At 35.1% G+C, this 17815-nt stretch overlaps 1 protein-coding gene across 1 annotated transcript in view; it reads left to right on the top strand.

The window, feature by feature from the left end:
* LOC128550539 (mucin-22-like) overlaps window positions 1–17815 on the top strand; it is a 65643-nt gene that overhangs the window by 10549 nt on the left and 37279 nt on the right. The window contains exon 5 of the mRNA XM_053529772.1: window positions 9436–10248. Within this exon, the coding sequence (XP_053385747.1) occupies window positions 9436–10248 (813 nt within the window). The remainder of the gene's footprint in view (window positions 1–9435; window positions 10249–17815) is intronic.

Raw genomic sequence — 17815 nt, 5'->3', positions numbered from 1 at the left:
TATCGTTATTTAGTAATTTTCTGACATTTATGGATTTGTTTTTCATTTTACGCATAAAAAATTCCATCTTCGTTTTCATAAAATTGTTTTATCTGCTAGAATAAACATTATTTTCACTAAATATATCATTTTTACAATCATAACTTAGTTTTCAAGGACGTTGTCACCTGTAATTATTCAGCAGTCATACACTTTCTGCCTATTTTATTTTCTCTTTAGCCGTTATATTTATGACGTCATGACTTTTTCCAGTCACGTGCCCGGAAAGAGATACATGGGAAATTAAGTTAACTCACTTCAATCTACAATGTGGTATAGGTCTCTATATTTCTCAATATTTTTCTCACGATGGCCCATATCTCAACAAATCGCCATGCAATATTTTTTTGAATGTGAAAATATTGTATCTGCAACCACCGACTTTGTTGACCGGGAAACTACTGTATCTGCCCCATAGCACATACAATAGTTTCCCGGTAACATTTCCTGCACAGGCTCAATTTGATAAAAAAGAGAGTATTATTTGTGGCATTATGGTCTGTAATTTAAACACCAAACCATGAGAAAACGTGTTATTGTTGTTTAGGTTTTATGTGAGAATTAAAGAAATAAAAATAATAGTGAATACTAACATTTTCACATAATGTGATGCAGATACAATAGTTTCACGGTATCTGCAAATACATTGGTTATAAAATGAAATGTTGCATCTGCAAACTTGTATGGAGGTGTCAGGTCTTGTTCTACTTAGAACAAGTGAATTCTTTATGTAAGCATTGAAGGCCCAGATCATACGTTGAATGAAATGTTGCATCTGCAAACTTGTATGGAGGTGTCAGATCTTGTTCTACTTAGAACAAGTAAATTCTTTATGTAAACATTGAAGGCCCAGATCATTCTGTTGCGTCTGATCTTGGTCTTCGGTGTTTGCCAAAGTCCTCTTTCGCAGATGCTAGGCATGACTTGTGTCACAGGGTGAGAAAAATGTGCAGTCAGTCCGGGGCTCGAACCCGGGACCCCTCACTTACAGGGCGAGTGCTCTACCGTCTGAGCTAACCGGCTGCCTGACACATCTTCTCCCCTAACGTGACCAAGTTCGTACCGTACCGTGACATACACCTTTACAAATTGGAAATTCGTCCTCGAATTCCGGAGGTACATAACATTGCAAGCGCCGTAAGACTGACCAAGCAAGCACGCCACGCTCCCACGTTGGGCGCAAAATGTCACAGGGTGATAAAATATGCTGTCAGTCCGGGGCTCGAACCCGGTACCCATCGCTTACAGGGCAAGTGCTCTATCGACTGAGCTAACCGGCTGCCTGACACATCTTCTCCCCTAACGTGACCAAGTCCGTACCGTGACACTTGTTTTAATAAATCTTGTCCAGAAATGTTTCCCAGGTGACCCTCTATCAAGATATTTCTGCCAAGATTTCAAGCTGTTCTGCAAGTCACTTGCTTTGCATACATTTAGCATTTATGTAGGAAAAGATTTGAAAACCAGTCTGAGAGCTTCTACATTTGGTATCACTCAGGTGAGCGTTTCATGATCCTATGCATCCTCATGTAATTTTTATTGTTGCAAAATTGTAATCACTTTTTTTCAGAAAGAACTCATATTGTACAGTTCAAAGCTAATTTTCATTTTGCAGAAAATTATTGCTGAATACTATTACATAATTCAGCCATGTCATGCGAAAAAATGTCTTCATGACTGTTTGTAAATTTCTGACAAGACTTAGTGTAGATCTAATCTTTCGGGTGCATCCAGGTTGTTGCAACTGGATATTAAGAAAATTGATTCTTGATACATTCTAGTTCTTTTCCGACTTATTAGCAAATAGTGAGGGCCCTGATCTTACTGCACATATGTGCAGGCTGATCTAGCCTCACCCTGGACGCAAAATCCCGAACAATTACCAAAGGCACTGGTTAGCATGACACTGCTCTATTATATCCAGGTTAATTCACTTTAATGGATATAAACTTATTTTTGTTTACATATTTTAATGAAAATATGGAAGATGGATGCAGCCACGTGTCATTCTGTAATGCGACAAATGACTTATCTTGATGCTTTTTCCTGCCCTTTAATTGACAAAACTAGGCCAGTGATTCATTACCATAGCAGTTTCATTTGTATGTTTGTTTGTGTTCGGGTTATATTATTTAACGTCTTATTTCAACAATTTTACTGTTTATAGAATATGTAGCTGAAAGCATTATTAAATCAGTAGTCATTATTATCAATATCTTAGCTTCATTTACATCATATTGTTACAAATAATATAGCGATAACAACAGAGTAATCAAAATAAAAGGACCATCTTACTTTAGAGAGTATGAAAGGGAGATAACTGAACTATGTCTCGCATTCAATAAAATAATTAAAACAAAAAACGAAAAAACAATTCAGGTGCAGATACAATAGTTTCACAGTCATCAGAAAGGAAATACTGTATCTAAAACTATTTCCATCTGTAATTTATGTTATAACAAAATTTATATGTTAAACAATAATTCTTTGCTTTAAGCGACATAAATTTTATTAATAGTATCTGTCATGTGCTTACAAATCCGTACCGAATGCACCTGTGCATTTGGCGGTAACGAGGCTAGCGGAGTTACCACCCATGCGCAGGTGGCCGAGGGACGGGTATTTCTATCCGATTTGTAAACACGTGATTCTTTTGTATACCGTATTTTACAAAAGATAAAATAAATAAAGCAAATAGAAATGCACTCTTTCTGGTAGTAGAGTATTTACACAAAGCGCGGGAAACTAACGTCCGTAAGCAGAAGTGATGTCATGACGTTTCAGTGACGCATAATAACAAAGTTCCAACTTAGTTTTATCGTTTGTAGCGTAACGGTATGTTCTTACCGTAAAATAATAATTTTGAATCGAGAAATATACTATAAGGAACGGAGAGAAACTATCAAGGTATCTGATTTTTTCGTATCTTACATATTCAATGCATGAATCGCTAGTTGTCATAACAGCACGAGAGTCATCTGGCATTGGGGTGCCAGATGCGTGTTGTCGGCATGGGTAAAATCACCGGAAACGCCAATCCGGTGTGCAAGAAAAGTAATTCTTAGTGAAAAACGCAGGAATGTTTCTCATTGCAGAGTTGGTGCAGCCGTTCAGCGCATGCGCGAAATTATTATCAGATGGACCGCACGGCAAAAATACTCATTTTCTTGCATGTCCGCACGCATTTAGTGTATAATGTGCATAATATACTGACTAAAGGTTAGGGTTAGAATCACCATGGTTACAAAATATATACATTTAAGGTATTTTTGTTCAAATTTAGTTAATCCGGTATATACCGGAGTCTGTAATATATCACGGGCGCACCAACTCTGTATTTAGTCACAGCCAAAACGCAGAAACAATAGTTTCGCGTTAACGTTTGAAATTCAATAACGTCATTTTGAGCGTAAAACTATTGTACTTGACGTTTTTGCTAGATTTTGAAATCAAATCATTTGAGTGCATTTTAAAAGCCAATAGAGCTATATTATTTCTTTTTAAATTTATAATGATTTACTAAGAATTATAATACTAAGCTGTGTTTTTAAGAAAATACGTTTTTTTCTCCTGTAAAACAATAGGTTCCCGGTCAGTCCTCGAAATACTTGTTGCCACATATCTAATGTTTGAAAGTAACAATAACTGTCAAAACTAAATAAAGTTTAAATGAACGGTTTCGGCCGATTAAATTAAGGTTATTTTTAAAACATGTAATATACATACAAGAAGTAAAATGTTCTTGTCTGATCGTATGAATTAGATAGCCAATGAACATGACGCACCCATATTCATCGCAACGACGTGTGCCTCTTTGAAACCTAGACCCATAGCTCAAAGAGATCATTTGTATATATCATTTGACAGCGTGACAGATAACAGATCTTGCAAAATATTTTTAGTTCATTGAGATAATTATTTTCTCACCAGTAAGGATTTGGAATTGCAAGTCAAAGACATTCTTATAGTTCTATATCTATAAAAAGGTGCTGTGTCTTTGATTATTGCATGACTTTCAAAATTTAAAAAAATTTCTGTGATACGTACAACCTGGTTAATTAATAACTCTAAGAACATTTCACCTTAAGCAGTGTGACAGATCATTCTATGTTAAGTTGGAAAATCACTGATATTTCTTTCAACAAGACTTTAAATGAAACTTTGCTTTTTGAACCTTATGATAAATTTGATGCGACTTATGTACCTGATGATTTTCTTACAGACATTATTGTTCATGCAGAAGTCAATGCTGTTATTGGTAAGTTAAAGGTATGCACGAGAACCCAGCATGATAATAAATCTGTATTCAGTGAATGGAGTCATAATGAAAAACAAAGCATGTATAACCAGCTTCCATACAAAACCGTTAGTTTGGGTTTAAATAATAAAAAACGACAACCATGAAAACCTTGGTGGTCTGAAAGCCTAATAGAATTATGGTCTAATGCTTGTAATGCAGAAACCTTGTTGGTAAAGGATACACAAAGAGAAGAAAATTAAGATATAAATCTGAGTTTGTTAATATCTGCAAACTGTTCGATCGTGAGGTGCAAAGAGCTAAACGTTTCTAATGGTATAACAGGCAGAAAAAACTACTTACTGAGTGCAATGTAAGTACTTTATTTTGGGACAATATTTTGAAAATTGGTGTTTGACATTGTAAAAAAGAGTAAACCTTATGAAGTTGTTTTGAATAACGGTAGTATGTGTAGGTTACTAACCGAGTAGGAGGTGTTCATAAATTGAAAATACCCGCGCTCGTGCGAATCGTGACACCGAGAATGTGTTCGAGCCTTAGTGCTCGAGGTGTTACCGGGGTATTTTCAATTCAAGAACACCGATCCAAGAGGTAAGTAACTGACTTACACAACGTCATTTTAATATGTTAGTTTATATTAATTTATTTATCTATAAGTCTTTCTTTTTCCCAATCAGATGAAAATGAGTGTGGGAACTACTTTATCTTAAGCAGATAAATTCAAATACATAAAATGGTATTAAAAAAGTTGATGAAAGTTCTGCTAATTACCCAATGTAAATTCATTTTTTAGCCGACTATTTGTTGGTAGTTTTTGTTTGTTTCATTTTACAGACAAAAAAAATCAACAAACAAAAAAAAAAAAAACAAAAAAAAAAAAACAACAACAACAAAACAACGCATCAGTATGGCCTCTGTAACATTAATATTTTACTTTTTGAAATTCACATTCTCATGAAGTGATATTTAACAATAATGTTTCCGAAAATGGTATCGTCTGTTTATCTGTTTAACTGAATGAAAAGTCCGCAATTTGTTTCATTGTTTTGTTGTTGTTTTTTATTTTGTTTTTTGTCTTTTTATGCACAAATTCAGACTTCGGTTGCATGTTTATAAAACTTTTTTTCGTGATAAACTTGGTTTCGGGCTCTACATTTACGGGTTCGTCGTGGTCGTGGTCGTCATCATCATCATAATCATCATCATCTACCAATAATAATTAAAATGATTATCTTCTTCTACATCTCCCTGTTAAGTACTGAGCCGTAAATGTATCTTGTAGATGAAAACATGACGATCGTAATTCAATGGACAAAATATACAATGTTTAAAAAAAAGAATACATTTGTAAATGCTACTTGACGCAGGTATTGTCTATTGTCCGTAAGTATTGACCCGGCACTCATTAATCTTCGCCAGTATTTTCAGGGGTTTCGGACTTTCCATTATTTTACGAAGTATTTGTATCCTAAAATAACCAATATAAATAACCAATGACACGGTGGCATAGTGGTAGCTGTCTGACTACCACGCACGACACCACGAGTTCAAAATCACCACAGACCAATTTTTTAAAATTCAAATCGATGTTACATTTACTCTTAGAATATCTGCGTAACATTTCACGAAATCTGATTGTTTTCTCTTGAAGTTATAGTATTCATTTTCAGGAAACTCTAGTGAGAAATACTTTGTGTTTCTATCTAAGGTACTTTTAAATATGTTTTATTCAACATTTTCCATAACGTTTATCGACCATAAGGTTTAATAAGATAAGCATGGCAACATTTCTACCGGTATAATTTGGGGAAAAATGGTCCGTACGGAGGAGTTGAACCAAAAATATAGTGAAGCAGCTAAATATTTTGTCCGCACAGCTATTTGCACATATGACATTGTGAAAATTATAAAGAAATATATACGCAGTATCTATATCGCTATTTAGCTAACTTCATGGAAAATATACGGGATAGTCTTGAGTTTCAGGTCAATACTAACGGACAAAGACATGGCATTAAATAAACATGACAGTTGCATACATACAAAACCTTAACCAAAAATTTCTAAGTCGAAAAAGGAGCATAATTTTGTAAGAAAGCAAAATAGAGTTATAGAACCTGTGCAGTGTGAGTCAGTTCACCACAGTAAAAAGATGGGTGAGGTTTCAATCCATCCCCAAAAGTTGTTAATGAGATACCAGCTGACATACAAAAACTTAACCAAATCGGGACGCGGACGCAGACCCCGACGCCGGCGCACGGGTGAGTCCAATTGCTTTACCTATTCTTTGATTAGTCGGGCTAAAAATGATTCAGTAATTCGTCACCACAATGCAAAAAGTGGATAACTGCATTGACTTAAAGAAGGACTTATTCACTTTTTGCGCGAAGGTGACGAATTGATGGCTAGACAGACCCCAGAGATCCATTGTCATATGGAGGAATAGCACTCGTATCTTCCACTGTACTTTTCTTATTGGTTGGTTGAATGTTTCGGTGGAAGGTAATTACAAGCTTGTGGATGAGCAGAATAGTTTTAGAAAGAGAAACGTAGTACAAATGATCAGTTTTCAGCTCATACTAATTTATACACGATTGGTCATTCTCGATAGCACATCTTGTAGATGGCGGAACAAACTTATTTATTTATTACTGTATTCTTAATTTTGTTTGTAGAAAGTTATTGTAAAATGATAATGCCGTTGCAACATAGGTCAGCATTTTGTAAATATCGCTGTGGTGTTACATAGGGTTGAAAACAGGTACTAAAGTTTAAGTTTAGAAGATAGAAATGCCCCTTTTGTACTGTTATAGAAACAGGTGAACATGGAATTCTTAATTGTAGCTTGTATGACTGTTTGAGGGAGACTTTATGCCCCCGTGCATTGAATGCCGAACCAAATTTCCTTGCTATCAGAAACTGGACAGTTTAATGTGTTGTTCCCATATTTGATATTAGTCAGAAGATGTGCCGGAACCTGTGGTGATTTTTAAGTGGAAGACCATTTTACCTTTGTCAATAGTGCTAAGGTTCACTTATTCATGATTGTATACCTTTGTATAGTAGTCGCAACTTGACCGCGATGGTCGACCTTGGGCTGATTATTCATATCGATTATTTCATTGAAGAAATAAGGGGCGCTTACACCACTGCAGTAAATCTATATCCCGATCAATCTGTGTCAATTTTAAATTTATGAATGCAAAGAGATAAAGCGTTTTACGTGCACTCCTTTTCAAAATAGACTGTGTCTCATTATGTATTATTACACAAAGGTCAACCATCAGGGTCAAGTTGCGTCCACTATAAATAATAATAAGCTTCACTTATTCATGATCGTTTACCTTTGTCAGTAGTTTCAAGGTTCTTTCATTTCAACATTTGTTTTATTTCTTTTTATTTATTTCTTCCCTAAGAAGTAGATGCTAATTAGATCATCAACGATTTGATCTAGATGATAACATTTTCGTACAACCAAATGTTAATAAAACGCTCATTAACGCTCCCTCTTGAGTCTTAAAAGAACACATTATAATTACTGAGATTCAGGAAATCAACTACTAAGATACAATGACTAAATTTCTAGCCTGGCTGTTCTTTTTGGAAGTGAGTTATTGTAAACACATTTCAAATGTTTACTGTTAATCCTTGAAATTACCAAAATAACCAAATAGCGGTATTATATTTGAACTTTTAAATTCATTTTGTGTTGCAACTAATAGGGGAAGGTATGATGAATTTATATGAAATTAAAATAAAAAAATGTCCAAAACATGTCAGTTGACCCCTTAGAGTACCCTTAATCATATAAACGACATTGAAACAGTACATTTTCATTTTCTACGGGAGATTTACAAACATGCCATTGTCACAAAATTGTTCCAGTTTACATAATGAAGTCGGATAGATAATAAAGTACACTTACACTGACTAGCTGTACGCTCTGTTTTATAGCAAAGCGGTAGAGTGTCTGCCTTAAGAGCGAGGGGTCCTTGGTTCGAGTCCCAGTCAGCACCTAAATATTTGCATTCTGTTACAGAATATACATTGCATATTAGAAGGTTATCGGACGGCTCCAGATGTTCTATATTTTAGCAAACAGTATAATGGTTCATTTTTTAGCTTTCTAGATCACTGTTGAATGCAAAATGAGATACACCCAATTAGAAAACATACATTACATTACGTTCCTAGGATGTTACATTTGCCTCATCATATAATTCACTTTTATGTGAAAAGATAAACTGCTTATGACTATGCACTTTAGAAATGAAATGAAATAGGATCGGCAAATTCATGAATCGCACTAGCAATTCATGTTAAATTTGCCGATCCTATAGCGCGATTCATGAATTTGCCGATCCTATTCTGTCGTTCATTTCGCATGAACACCGAAAAAATAGTTTCCTTTCTTTTATCTACATTAAATTTCTTTTCCTGTTTTAAACAAGATAATATTGTAAATTGTACACATTTTGTTGCATTTAACATTTAAAATCAGCTTCCCGGCCATTCTGTTCACCAGAGGGAACAACTGCGACGTCATGTAAGGAACGTTCTCCCTGACTATACGCGGACGTCAGCAAAACAGCGGCCGGTAATCACTAAGCAGCGATGACGTAACTTTCGCACCTTTCCTTTCGCTGTTCATGCGAAATGAACGTCATAATTTCCAGTGGAAAAGAATAGGGCGAATGTAAATGTTTTTTGATAAAATATTATAAATATATCTATTTTTGGGAGATATATGGACATTTGCGTGCATTTTAAAGATTTGTTTAATTCATACCTATGTCTTGAAAAATTAGATACTATCTCTACATAAAATCTTCAGTTGCAAAATCTTCATTAAGTAATTAATACGTCCTTTGTATAACTTTTTAATGTTTATTTGCATGCCAAGTTTTATGTCTTTGTTTAACTTTGTATTTGTCTCTCTATTTGTTTGTTATTACCCACTTGGTAAATTAAATTTATGTAAGTTTTCATTTCGGTTTCGTTTCCACTTCGGTTTCGACGTATATATGAAACCCGTCTTTGGCTATAATGCATATTACGTTCTTTCAGTTGGGTTTTGCTTCCGTTTTCCTTTACCTGTCAAGTATTTTATGTTAGTTAACGGTCAATATTTTTTTCAGGAACAACTCATCCAAACACACCTGAACCCACAACAACAGTACATCCATCGACCACACCGTCACAAACTACAACATCGGAAACTACGACGTCACAAACTACAACATTGCCAACAACAACGTCACAAAGTACAACATCTTCAAGTACGACGTCACAAACTACAACATCGCCAACCACAACGTCACAAACTACAACGTCGCCAAGTACGACGTCACAAACTACAACAACGCCAACCACAACGTCACAAACTACAACATCGTTAAGTACGACGTCACAAACGTCAACATCGCCAACCACAACGTCACAAACTACAACATCGCCAAGTGGGACGTCAAAAACTACAACATCGCAAACCACAACGTCACAAACTACAACATCGCCAAGTACGACGTCACAAACTACAACAACGCCAACCACAACGTCACAAACTACAACATCGCAAAGTACGACGTCACTAACTACAACAACGCCAACCACAACGTCTCAAACATTGCCAACCACAACGTCACAAACTACAACATCGCCAACCACAATATCACAAACTACACCATTGTATATCAAAATCGAGAAACTTTACATAGCACCCTGTATCTGCTACACAAACAAAACGTTTGCTAATATGACACAGGAAGAAGTAATTGCGTACCTAGTTAAAGACACACAAATTGATACAAAAAATACCGCACTTGCACAATCTAAGCTAAGTTGTAAAAACGACCCTAGACCGTCTTCATCTCTGATCGGTACTTGCAGTTTGATAATTCTGTGTGTTTTAGCAGGATTAATGGTGTGTTGTGATGGAATCACGATAATTAGTAAGTGGAGAACAACAAATTCTGTAAGACCTGTAAACTATTAGGATAAAATAAGACTTCGAAACAGTCACATTTGTTATTCAGACTGAGATAACTTTTAAATCAGTCTATTTTGCAATATATTTAAATGACTTTCGATTTCGATTTTCATATTAAAGGAAACTTATTGATCTTTATTTAATTTACATAAAACTTGTAATAACAAAATGAGCCGTACCATGAGAAGACCAACATAGTGCATTTGCGACCAGCATGGATCCAGACCAGCCTGTGCATCCGCGCAGTCTGGTCAGGATTCATGCTGTTCGCTTTCAAAGCCTACTGCAATGAGCGAAAAACCATTAGCGAAAAGCATGGATCCTCGCAGTCTGGTCTGGATCCATGCTGGTCGCAAACGTACTATGTTGGATTTCTCATGGCGCGGCTCATAAGTGAATGGCATGAATCGCCCAATGGAATATAGATGTAAATGTAACATACGATATTTTTTCCCTAGCAATTTCTCCAGTCTGAAAAATTTTACAAAATCCCAAAATATTATGCAAATATCTTATGAAAAATCTATGGAAACTTTAATCATTTAGTCTGACAGATGTATATTTTCGGAGCAACTGTGTGAGATTTCCTGGTACGACGTTCTTTCTGAAAAACAATTTCAGCCATCAAACATGGCTTGTATGAATGAAAAAACATGACTGTCGATACTGTCGCTGAACCCGACTGTTAATGTTTAACTCCGATGACTATATACATACCTTTGTTTGTAAAACATATTCTTGGTAGTGATTTGACCTAAACCTATAAATAGAAATAACTCTATTTTTTTTCAAGCCGCTTTGTCAAATATGATCAAATATGACTATATTCCTTTCACCCGGACTGAATTTTTATCAAGGACAGGCGTAATTGCCATTTCGTCCCCATGCGAAGATAATATAGAAAGGTTTGTAGTTTGTCGGGTTAACAGTCACAAGTACGTAATACAGATCTTACGGCGACATTTTCAGCTTCTGACAGTGGAGGAGGACCCCAGGTGCCCCTCTGTGCTACTCTTGGAAGTTTTTTTTACCGCGCTTTTTTCAAGTATGAATGATTGCTTCTGGTAGTCGTGTTTTGATAAATTGAGTATGTAATTTATAATGTCAAACATTGAATACATGTATTACAATTCATTTAATAAATTGCAGAGATAAGAGGATATATCTTTAACGCATTTCTACCTTAAATGTTGGTATTTCCCCTGACGTATTCTGAGAGAGAACCTGTTGTACCAGTTCAAGTTTTCTGTACTTTGACTTCATTAGAAATGATGTGTAATCTCATCGTTTTAAACCAACATATGCAGTAAAAATAATAATTGCTTTAGGGAGCGTGGGCAGTGTTGCATTTTCCATTACTGCTCATAAACAGACTCAATCAAATGAGTCTGCAATTTTCGCTGTGCCTTGTTCTCAGTGCTTCCGAGGCTTTTCAGATTTGTTTTTTTTATACAATGCCCGATCTTTTCCTTAAGTTAGTACTAATTTATGGTTCTTTTACTACTGCAGACCGATCCTCATTCACCCCTGTAGGTTGTACTCTTCTGGAATAAAATAACCCGAAAATTTTAGTTCTTTCAAAATGCAACATTGTACGTAACCAAACAAACCTTTAACAGAAACACAGAAGAGGACTGATAATGGAGCCAATCAGAATTACTCGACATTACATTAATGAATCATATAATTGAGTCGAGCCATGAGAAACACAACATAGTGGCTTTGAGACCAGCATGGATCCAGACCAGCCTGCGCACCCGCGCAGTCTGATCAGGATCCGTGCTGTTCGCTTTCAGAGCCTATTGCAATTTGAGATGCGCAGTCTGGTCTGGATCCATGCTGGTCGCAAACGCACTATATTGGTTTTCTCATGGCGCGGTACTTGGATTCAGTGTTGTTATATTTTCTGGTCCTTTGGGATCATGGAGTCCGTTCAACATATGTGTAATAGAGTTCCGCTTAAGCCGGTGCTAGGGGGCGTGAGAGGTGTTGCACATTTCATTACCTCTCATGAACAGACTCAATCAAACCGAGTCTTATAAATAATATAAGTATCTGTAAACGTGCATATTGAACTGAAACTGCTTTATTTGATTAAACGCCTAATTTTACACATAGTATATTCACTGGCGTTGTACATTAAATTATACCAGATTTATATAGCGCCAAAGGCGCTTTACATAGTTCAAATGCAGCCACACAGGGCGCATAATTCATCCTCTACTAGTACAGACACAGAGCGATCTGACCAGAGGGACAGAGTGAGACAAAGCCCCCACGACAGAGAGATCAGAAATCAGATACAGGCTTATCCGGCTAACTTAGCCTAGCTCGTTTCGAATAGACAGACTGGTTCTTTAACGTGCCCAGTGTATAGCACTGATACACGCAAGGATTGCCTGGGTTCCTGACCAGTAAACCTCTAGTTGGGTGGGAAACACTGAAAAGCGTTTCTGAAAATTCCCGAGTAGCTGCCGGGGATCGAACCCCGACCTCAGGATTGGAAGGCCAGTGTGCAAACCACTGAGCTATCCGTCCACCCAAATTGTGCTTATTGAACGCATGTATAACATAGCTATACACAAATAAAAAACGAAATGGATTGCAAAAACACGGATACTAGTAGATTAAACAGAAATATATATAAGAGGATATACATTTGGGCATAAAATACCAGAAGACACTTGCATACCTCTGTATTGATATGATGGCCAACATCAGAGTTCAACGATTGCCTGTTGCAACTGCCACCGGGCGCATTTTTTTTTCAGCCAAATATGTTTAACGGCTAGTTTTGTTTTTCAGAAAGAACGTAGAACCAGGAAATGTCACATAGATGCTTCGAAAAGATATATCTGTCATACCAAATGATTAAAGTTTTCACAGATTTTTCATAAACAAAGACATTTGCATAAAACTTTGGAATTTGTTAGATTTTTCAGTATGAAGAAATTGTAAGGGAATTTCTAAAAAAATAACGATCGTTTTCAGGCCATAAGTTGTAATTTCCATTCCTTATCATACCTGCCAAGTTGAATTGCAAGGGTTGATTTCGTATCAAAAGAAATAAATGAAAAAATTCTGCCTAACCATTTACACGAGGTTATTCTTCCTGTGGGGTTTTGTCCAGCGGGCGTCAGGATAGACGTGTGCTAAATATACTGACGTTCTGGATGTAATTTTCCATCATAGAAACTTCTAGCAGGATTTGTTAAAAAATGATTCCATACAATTTGAATCAAACGGTGTAAAGAATATCTGGTATACTAATTGATATATTTATCAGAATACTGTTTGATGACATTCTACTTGTAATCATTAACTATATACCGGTGCTGGCGTTTTGCTTTTCCACAAGGCCTCAGAAATATTGCACTGTCTCTATGAAACTGCCACTGTTAGTGAAAAAAAGTGACATCATCATAAACATCTGACATGAATATATTGGACGCAACTTGGCCCGATGGTTGATCTTTGCATTATAATACACAATGAGGCACAACCTATTATTGAAAAGGAGTGTACGTAATACACTAGCTGCACGAGAAAAAGGAAATTTAAGGGGACGCATACTTTGAAATTAGAAAAAAGTGGGTGGGGTATTATAAAATTTACCTGCAAAAAAGTACAAGGTTTTGGTAAATGAAATGAATACTGTTTCAACTGTTATAAGTACACAAAGGATTGCTCACTAAAATAAAAATGAGAAAAACTGAAACAAGAAAGTTATTGTTGAATTACATAAGACTTCTTGTGTACATTCAAAGTCAACAATTAAGACTTTTTGGTGCGAAAATAATAGTGCTTCACTTTGTCCAAACATTTATCAATGTCCTACAGATTCTAATTTAAAGAAAGAATGTGAAATAAGTTCACTGTCTTGCTTTTCATTTCGCATATGTGAGCTAAAACACATTCTTTAGTTTGTTTACAAAGTAGTGCATAAGAAAAGATACGGTGGTCAAGGAATGCCACATTCCAAAACTAAAAGAGTACATTCCCCTTAATACATTAAACAATTATCGTTACAGAAGTCTAGTGACTTACAATAAAGGCCTAGAAATGTTGCCATTATTAATTTTTAACTTGGTATTCATGAACTACAATGCACTTAAATATCAAAACACATTCAACAAACTTTTGAAAATGTATTGTCTTAAAAATTCCTAAAATAAGGTATGATATTTGGTTGAGAGGTCAAATCAATGTGTATATGTGCAAAAGCAACATTCTAATCTTGTTCACAAAAGTTACTAATACACAGCAGGAATGTCAATGATCAAAACTGGACGAATATACAGTTATCCTCACTTTAATGTCATTTATAATTTGTCCTTGAATTCTCCACCATACTTTCATAACTCTGTTTGCACGAGTTGCACGAGAATTCACGTAAAAAAACGGGATCAAATAAGTTGTAAATGCAATATCATCTAAACGTAATTAATGGATTATGCAGTTCAAGATAAACTTTATCTCATAACGTAACGAACATGTGTAATGTTGTAACAACAACTTTACTTACACTGATTTAAGTAGCAGTCGGTTTATAAGTGACTTTATTGATTCATTTTGTGTTTTGTTATTGTTGTCAAAAAGTATAACGGAAGTGCCTCACAACTGAAGCGGAAACCAGTTTGATGCGCAAAGTAGTCCACTGTTAGTAATATTATTTGACAAATATCCACAGAAATTAATAATTTTCTAATATTAAAGACGAATATCTGAATAGGATTCATTATTTGATAAGAAATTATAATCATCGACATGTTTTTTTTTTTTTTTTAAATCGTACACGTTCTGACACCTAAGTTGTCTCCCGTTGTTTATTAGAGTTACCTTTCGTCCGGCGCAGTAATACATTTGCAGTGAATCGCCAAGAAGTCGTGGGAAAATTAAAAACTATGTAAACAAACTAAAATTAACCACCTTTTCAAGATGAATTTCAAGTGATCGACATTATGCATTTAACCCGCCTGACCTGTGTAGCATCTTAGATATCTGTTCTAAGGTATTCATTGTGTAGAATGTCATGTTATGCCCTTGCAATGCTAATCCCACTCTGATTTTTTTGTTTACATTTTTTATCAATGAGAAATATGGCGTCCATCCCGAGATGAACAGACGTGGCGTTAAATTTTTACATGTTTAAGCAAACCTGGTGTGTTAGAAAGAAAATCTCATCCCTTCAACATTTTTTGGAACACTGTTATTGTAAAAAACCTGTATTTTCCTTATACAAAAGCTTAATATTTTGTGTTGAATGTACTTTCACAAAGACCTCTGTTTTCCTATTACATTCATAGTACCACGTCCTTATCCACAAAATACTGAATATTACAGGTGTCCATCAGTATTATATCAGTTTAGGAATATGTTTTTTATTTTCCCACCATCGATTTCTTGAATATGCACCAGTTCCGCATTGCTGTATGAAATGTGAATGTAGCAATATGCGTCCCCTTAAATTTGTGTAAATATAAATTAGTGTATTGGAAAATTTTAACTGATCAAATGGAAGTATATATACTTTGATACTGCACTGTATACAAACTAATTCCATATAAATATACACGGCTACCCTAAGCACTCTTGATTTCTATAATGAAATAATCGATATGAATAATCAGCCTAAGGCCAACCATCGCGGTCAAGTTGCGACTACTATAACAAAAATAACACACTTACAACTGAACAACGATTGACCTTCCACATTTGACTTGTATGTGCACACTTTTCACGTACAATCATAGAAATTTCGTTAAGACCATGCTGAAAATAAAACAAAACATTAAATAAATCAAAACATTATTGTATATCACGCATGATTGATTTAAGCCATTCTAATGGAAAATTACCCTCACAAATAAATAGCAAATAAACATCATAGTTTTAAAGAAATCAATATGTAATATCTGGATAGCAGTGGTGTTTCGGTTTTACTCTGTAAACTTATATTACCAATTCGGAGTGACCTGTCGCTTTTATTTTTAGATTTGGATTTTTCCAGACTGTTCCATTTATTAAATAAGGGATTGAAAGATATTTGACGTTTTTAAAACTATAAATATAATTCAAATAATGTACAGATTAAAATTGGATCCGTAGCTCAGTTGGAACAATTGAGGAATCTTCTGAGTGATTTAACTTTTGCGATTGCGATTACGAGGCTGTGGGTTCGAATCCCACACAGGGCGATTTGTTTTATGATTGAATTTGTTTTATTTACATTTTTCATGTTTTTTTTATTTCATTTTATTTCATAATTTCAATTTCATTTTTTAATTTCATTCGTACAATTTCAATATATTCAACACATTTCAAACTCACGTGTCCAATGGAGCATCTTCACTCGCTGGCGGTGTTAGCTTCCTCCGAATCAGTGTCATCAGCTAATTGAATGACCAAATTGTCAAGAGCTATGTCAACCATGTTGAAAAATTCACAATCAAGAAGATATTTGAAAAACCTATATTATATGCGAAAATAGCAAAAGGATACAAGTAATGCGATCATTCAAATACATGTTTAACATTATCATCATTTTTAAATGTATGTTAGCAAAATATAAAATGAAAAAAAAAAATAAAAAGAATTTTTTTTTATTGATCTCCGTTGGAATTCGAACTCACAAAAGTTATATTCTAGAGCCGTCACGCTTACCACTGTACCACTGCCTCTAATTGTTGAAGAAGGCAGTCATTTAAATATTTATTATAAAAATAAGTTATAAAAAGGTAGGGTACCCCTTTACTGAAGTGGCTATTCCAGTAACCTTTCAAATCTATTAATAAAAGCGACAGGTCACTCCTAAATGCTAGTACAGTGATAACGATAAATAGCTGTGATATTGTCAACCATCTCTTATAACTCCGTGTTGGAGTGGCATTGTACTTTTATGATGTTAACCTTGTTTGATACTATAATTATAAATGCATGTACAATGATGAGATGTAAATAAAGATGGCTTCTATAGGAAGAAAGGTGATCGAGAAACTTTCAGTTGTGTAATCTAAATATTATCTAAGTTTTCGCAGTTACAACAGTGACCGATTATAAAAGTCTATGAGTGTATTTATCGAGGGAAATTGTAAAAGTTGTGATATTAACACATTAGGAATTATTCCACGCCTGGTAAACAACAGAGCTACTTCTTCCAGAGGTTAACGGTAAATCGCTCTGTCGCAATTCCCGAGCTAGTGCACGTCGCGATAAAAGAACGTCAACAAAGGTGAGTGTCGTGTCATCATATGTTTTACATTTTTACAATCATTATAAACGAATATTAAAAGTCGGCGATGTAGATATGATTTATCTTTACAGAGAACTTAAAGTTTGATAATTTATTCTTGATTTGTGTTCGTGGCGGTGTTTACCAGCAAGCTAATTTAGCAGTGTCAAAAATTTGCATTTTAACTGATATTAAGAAGCAAACGAGTAGGCGTGAGATAGCTGTAAAACATTCGGAAATAAAATATGTACCGAGAATGGTTTTAGAATAAACACATTCACTTTTTATTATGAGAGAC

Source organism: Mercenaria mercenaria, chromosome 18 (assembly GCF_021730395.1).
Source record: "Mercenaria mercenaria strain notata chromosome 18, MADL_Memer_1, whole genome shotgun sequence".
NCBI classification, from domain to species: Eukaryota; Metazoa; Mollusca; class Bivalvia; order Venerida; family Veneridae; genus Mercenaria; species Mercenaria mercenaria.
Note: the sequence above shows the minus strand (reverse complement) of the source record. Positions and strands in the feature narration are given on the sequence as shown.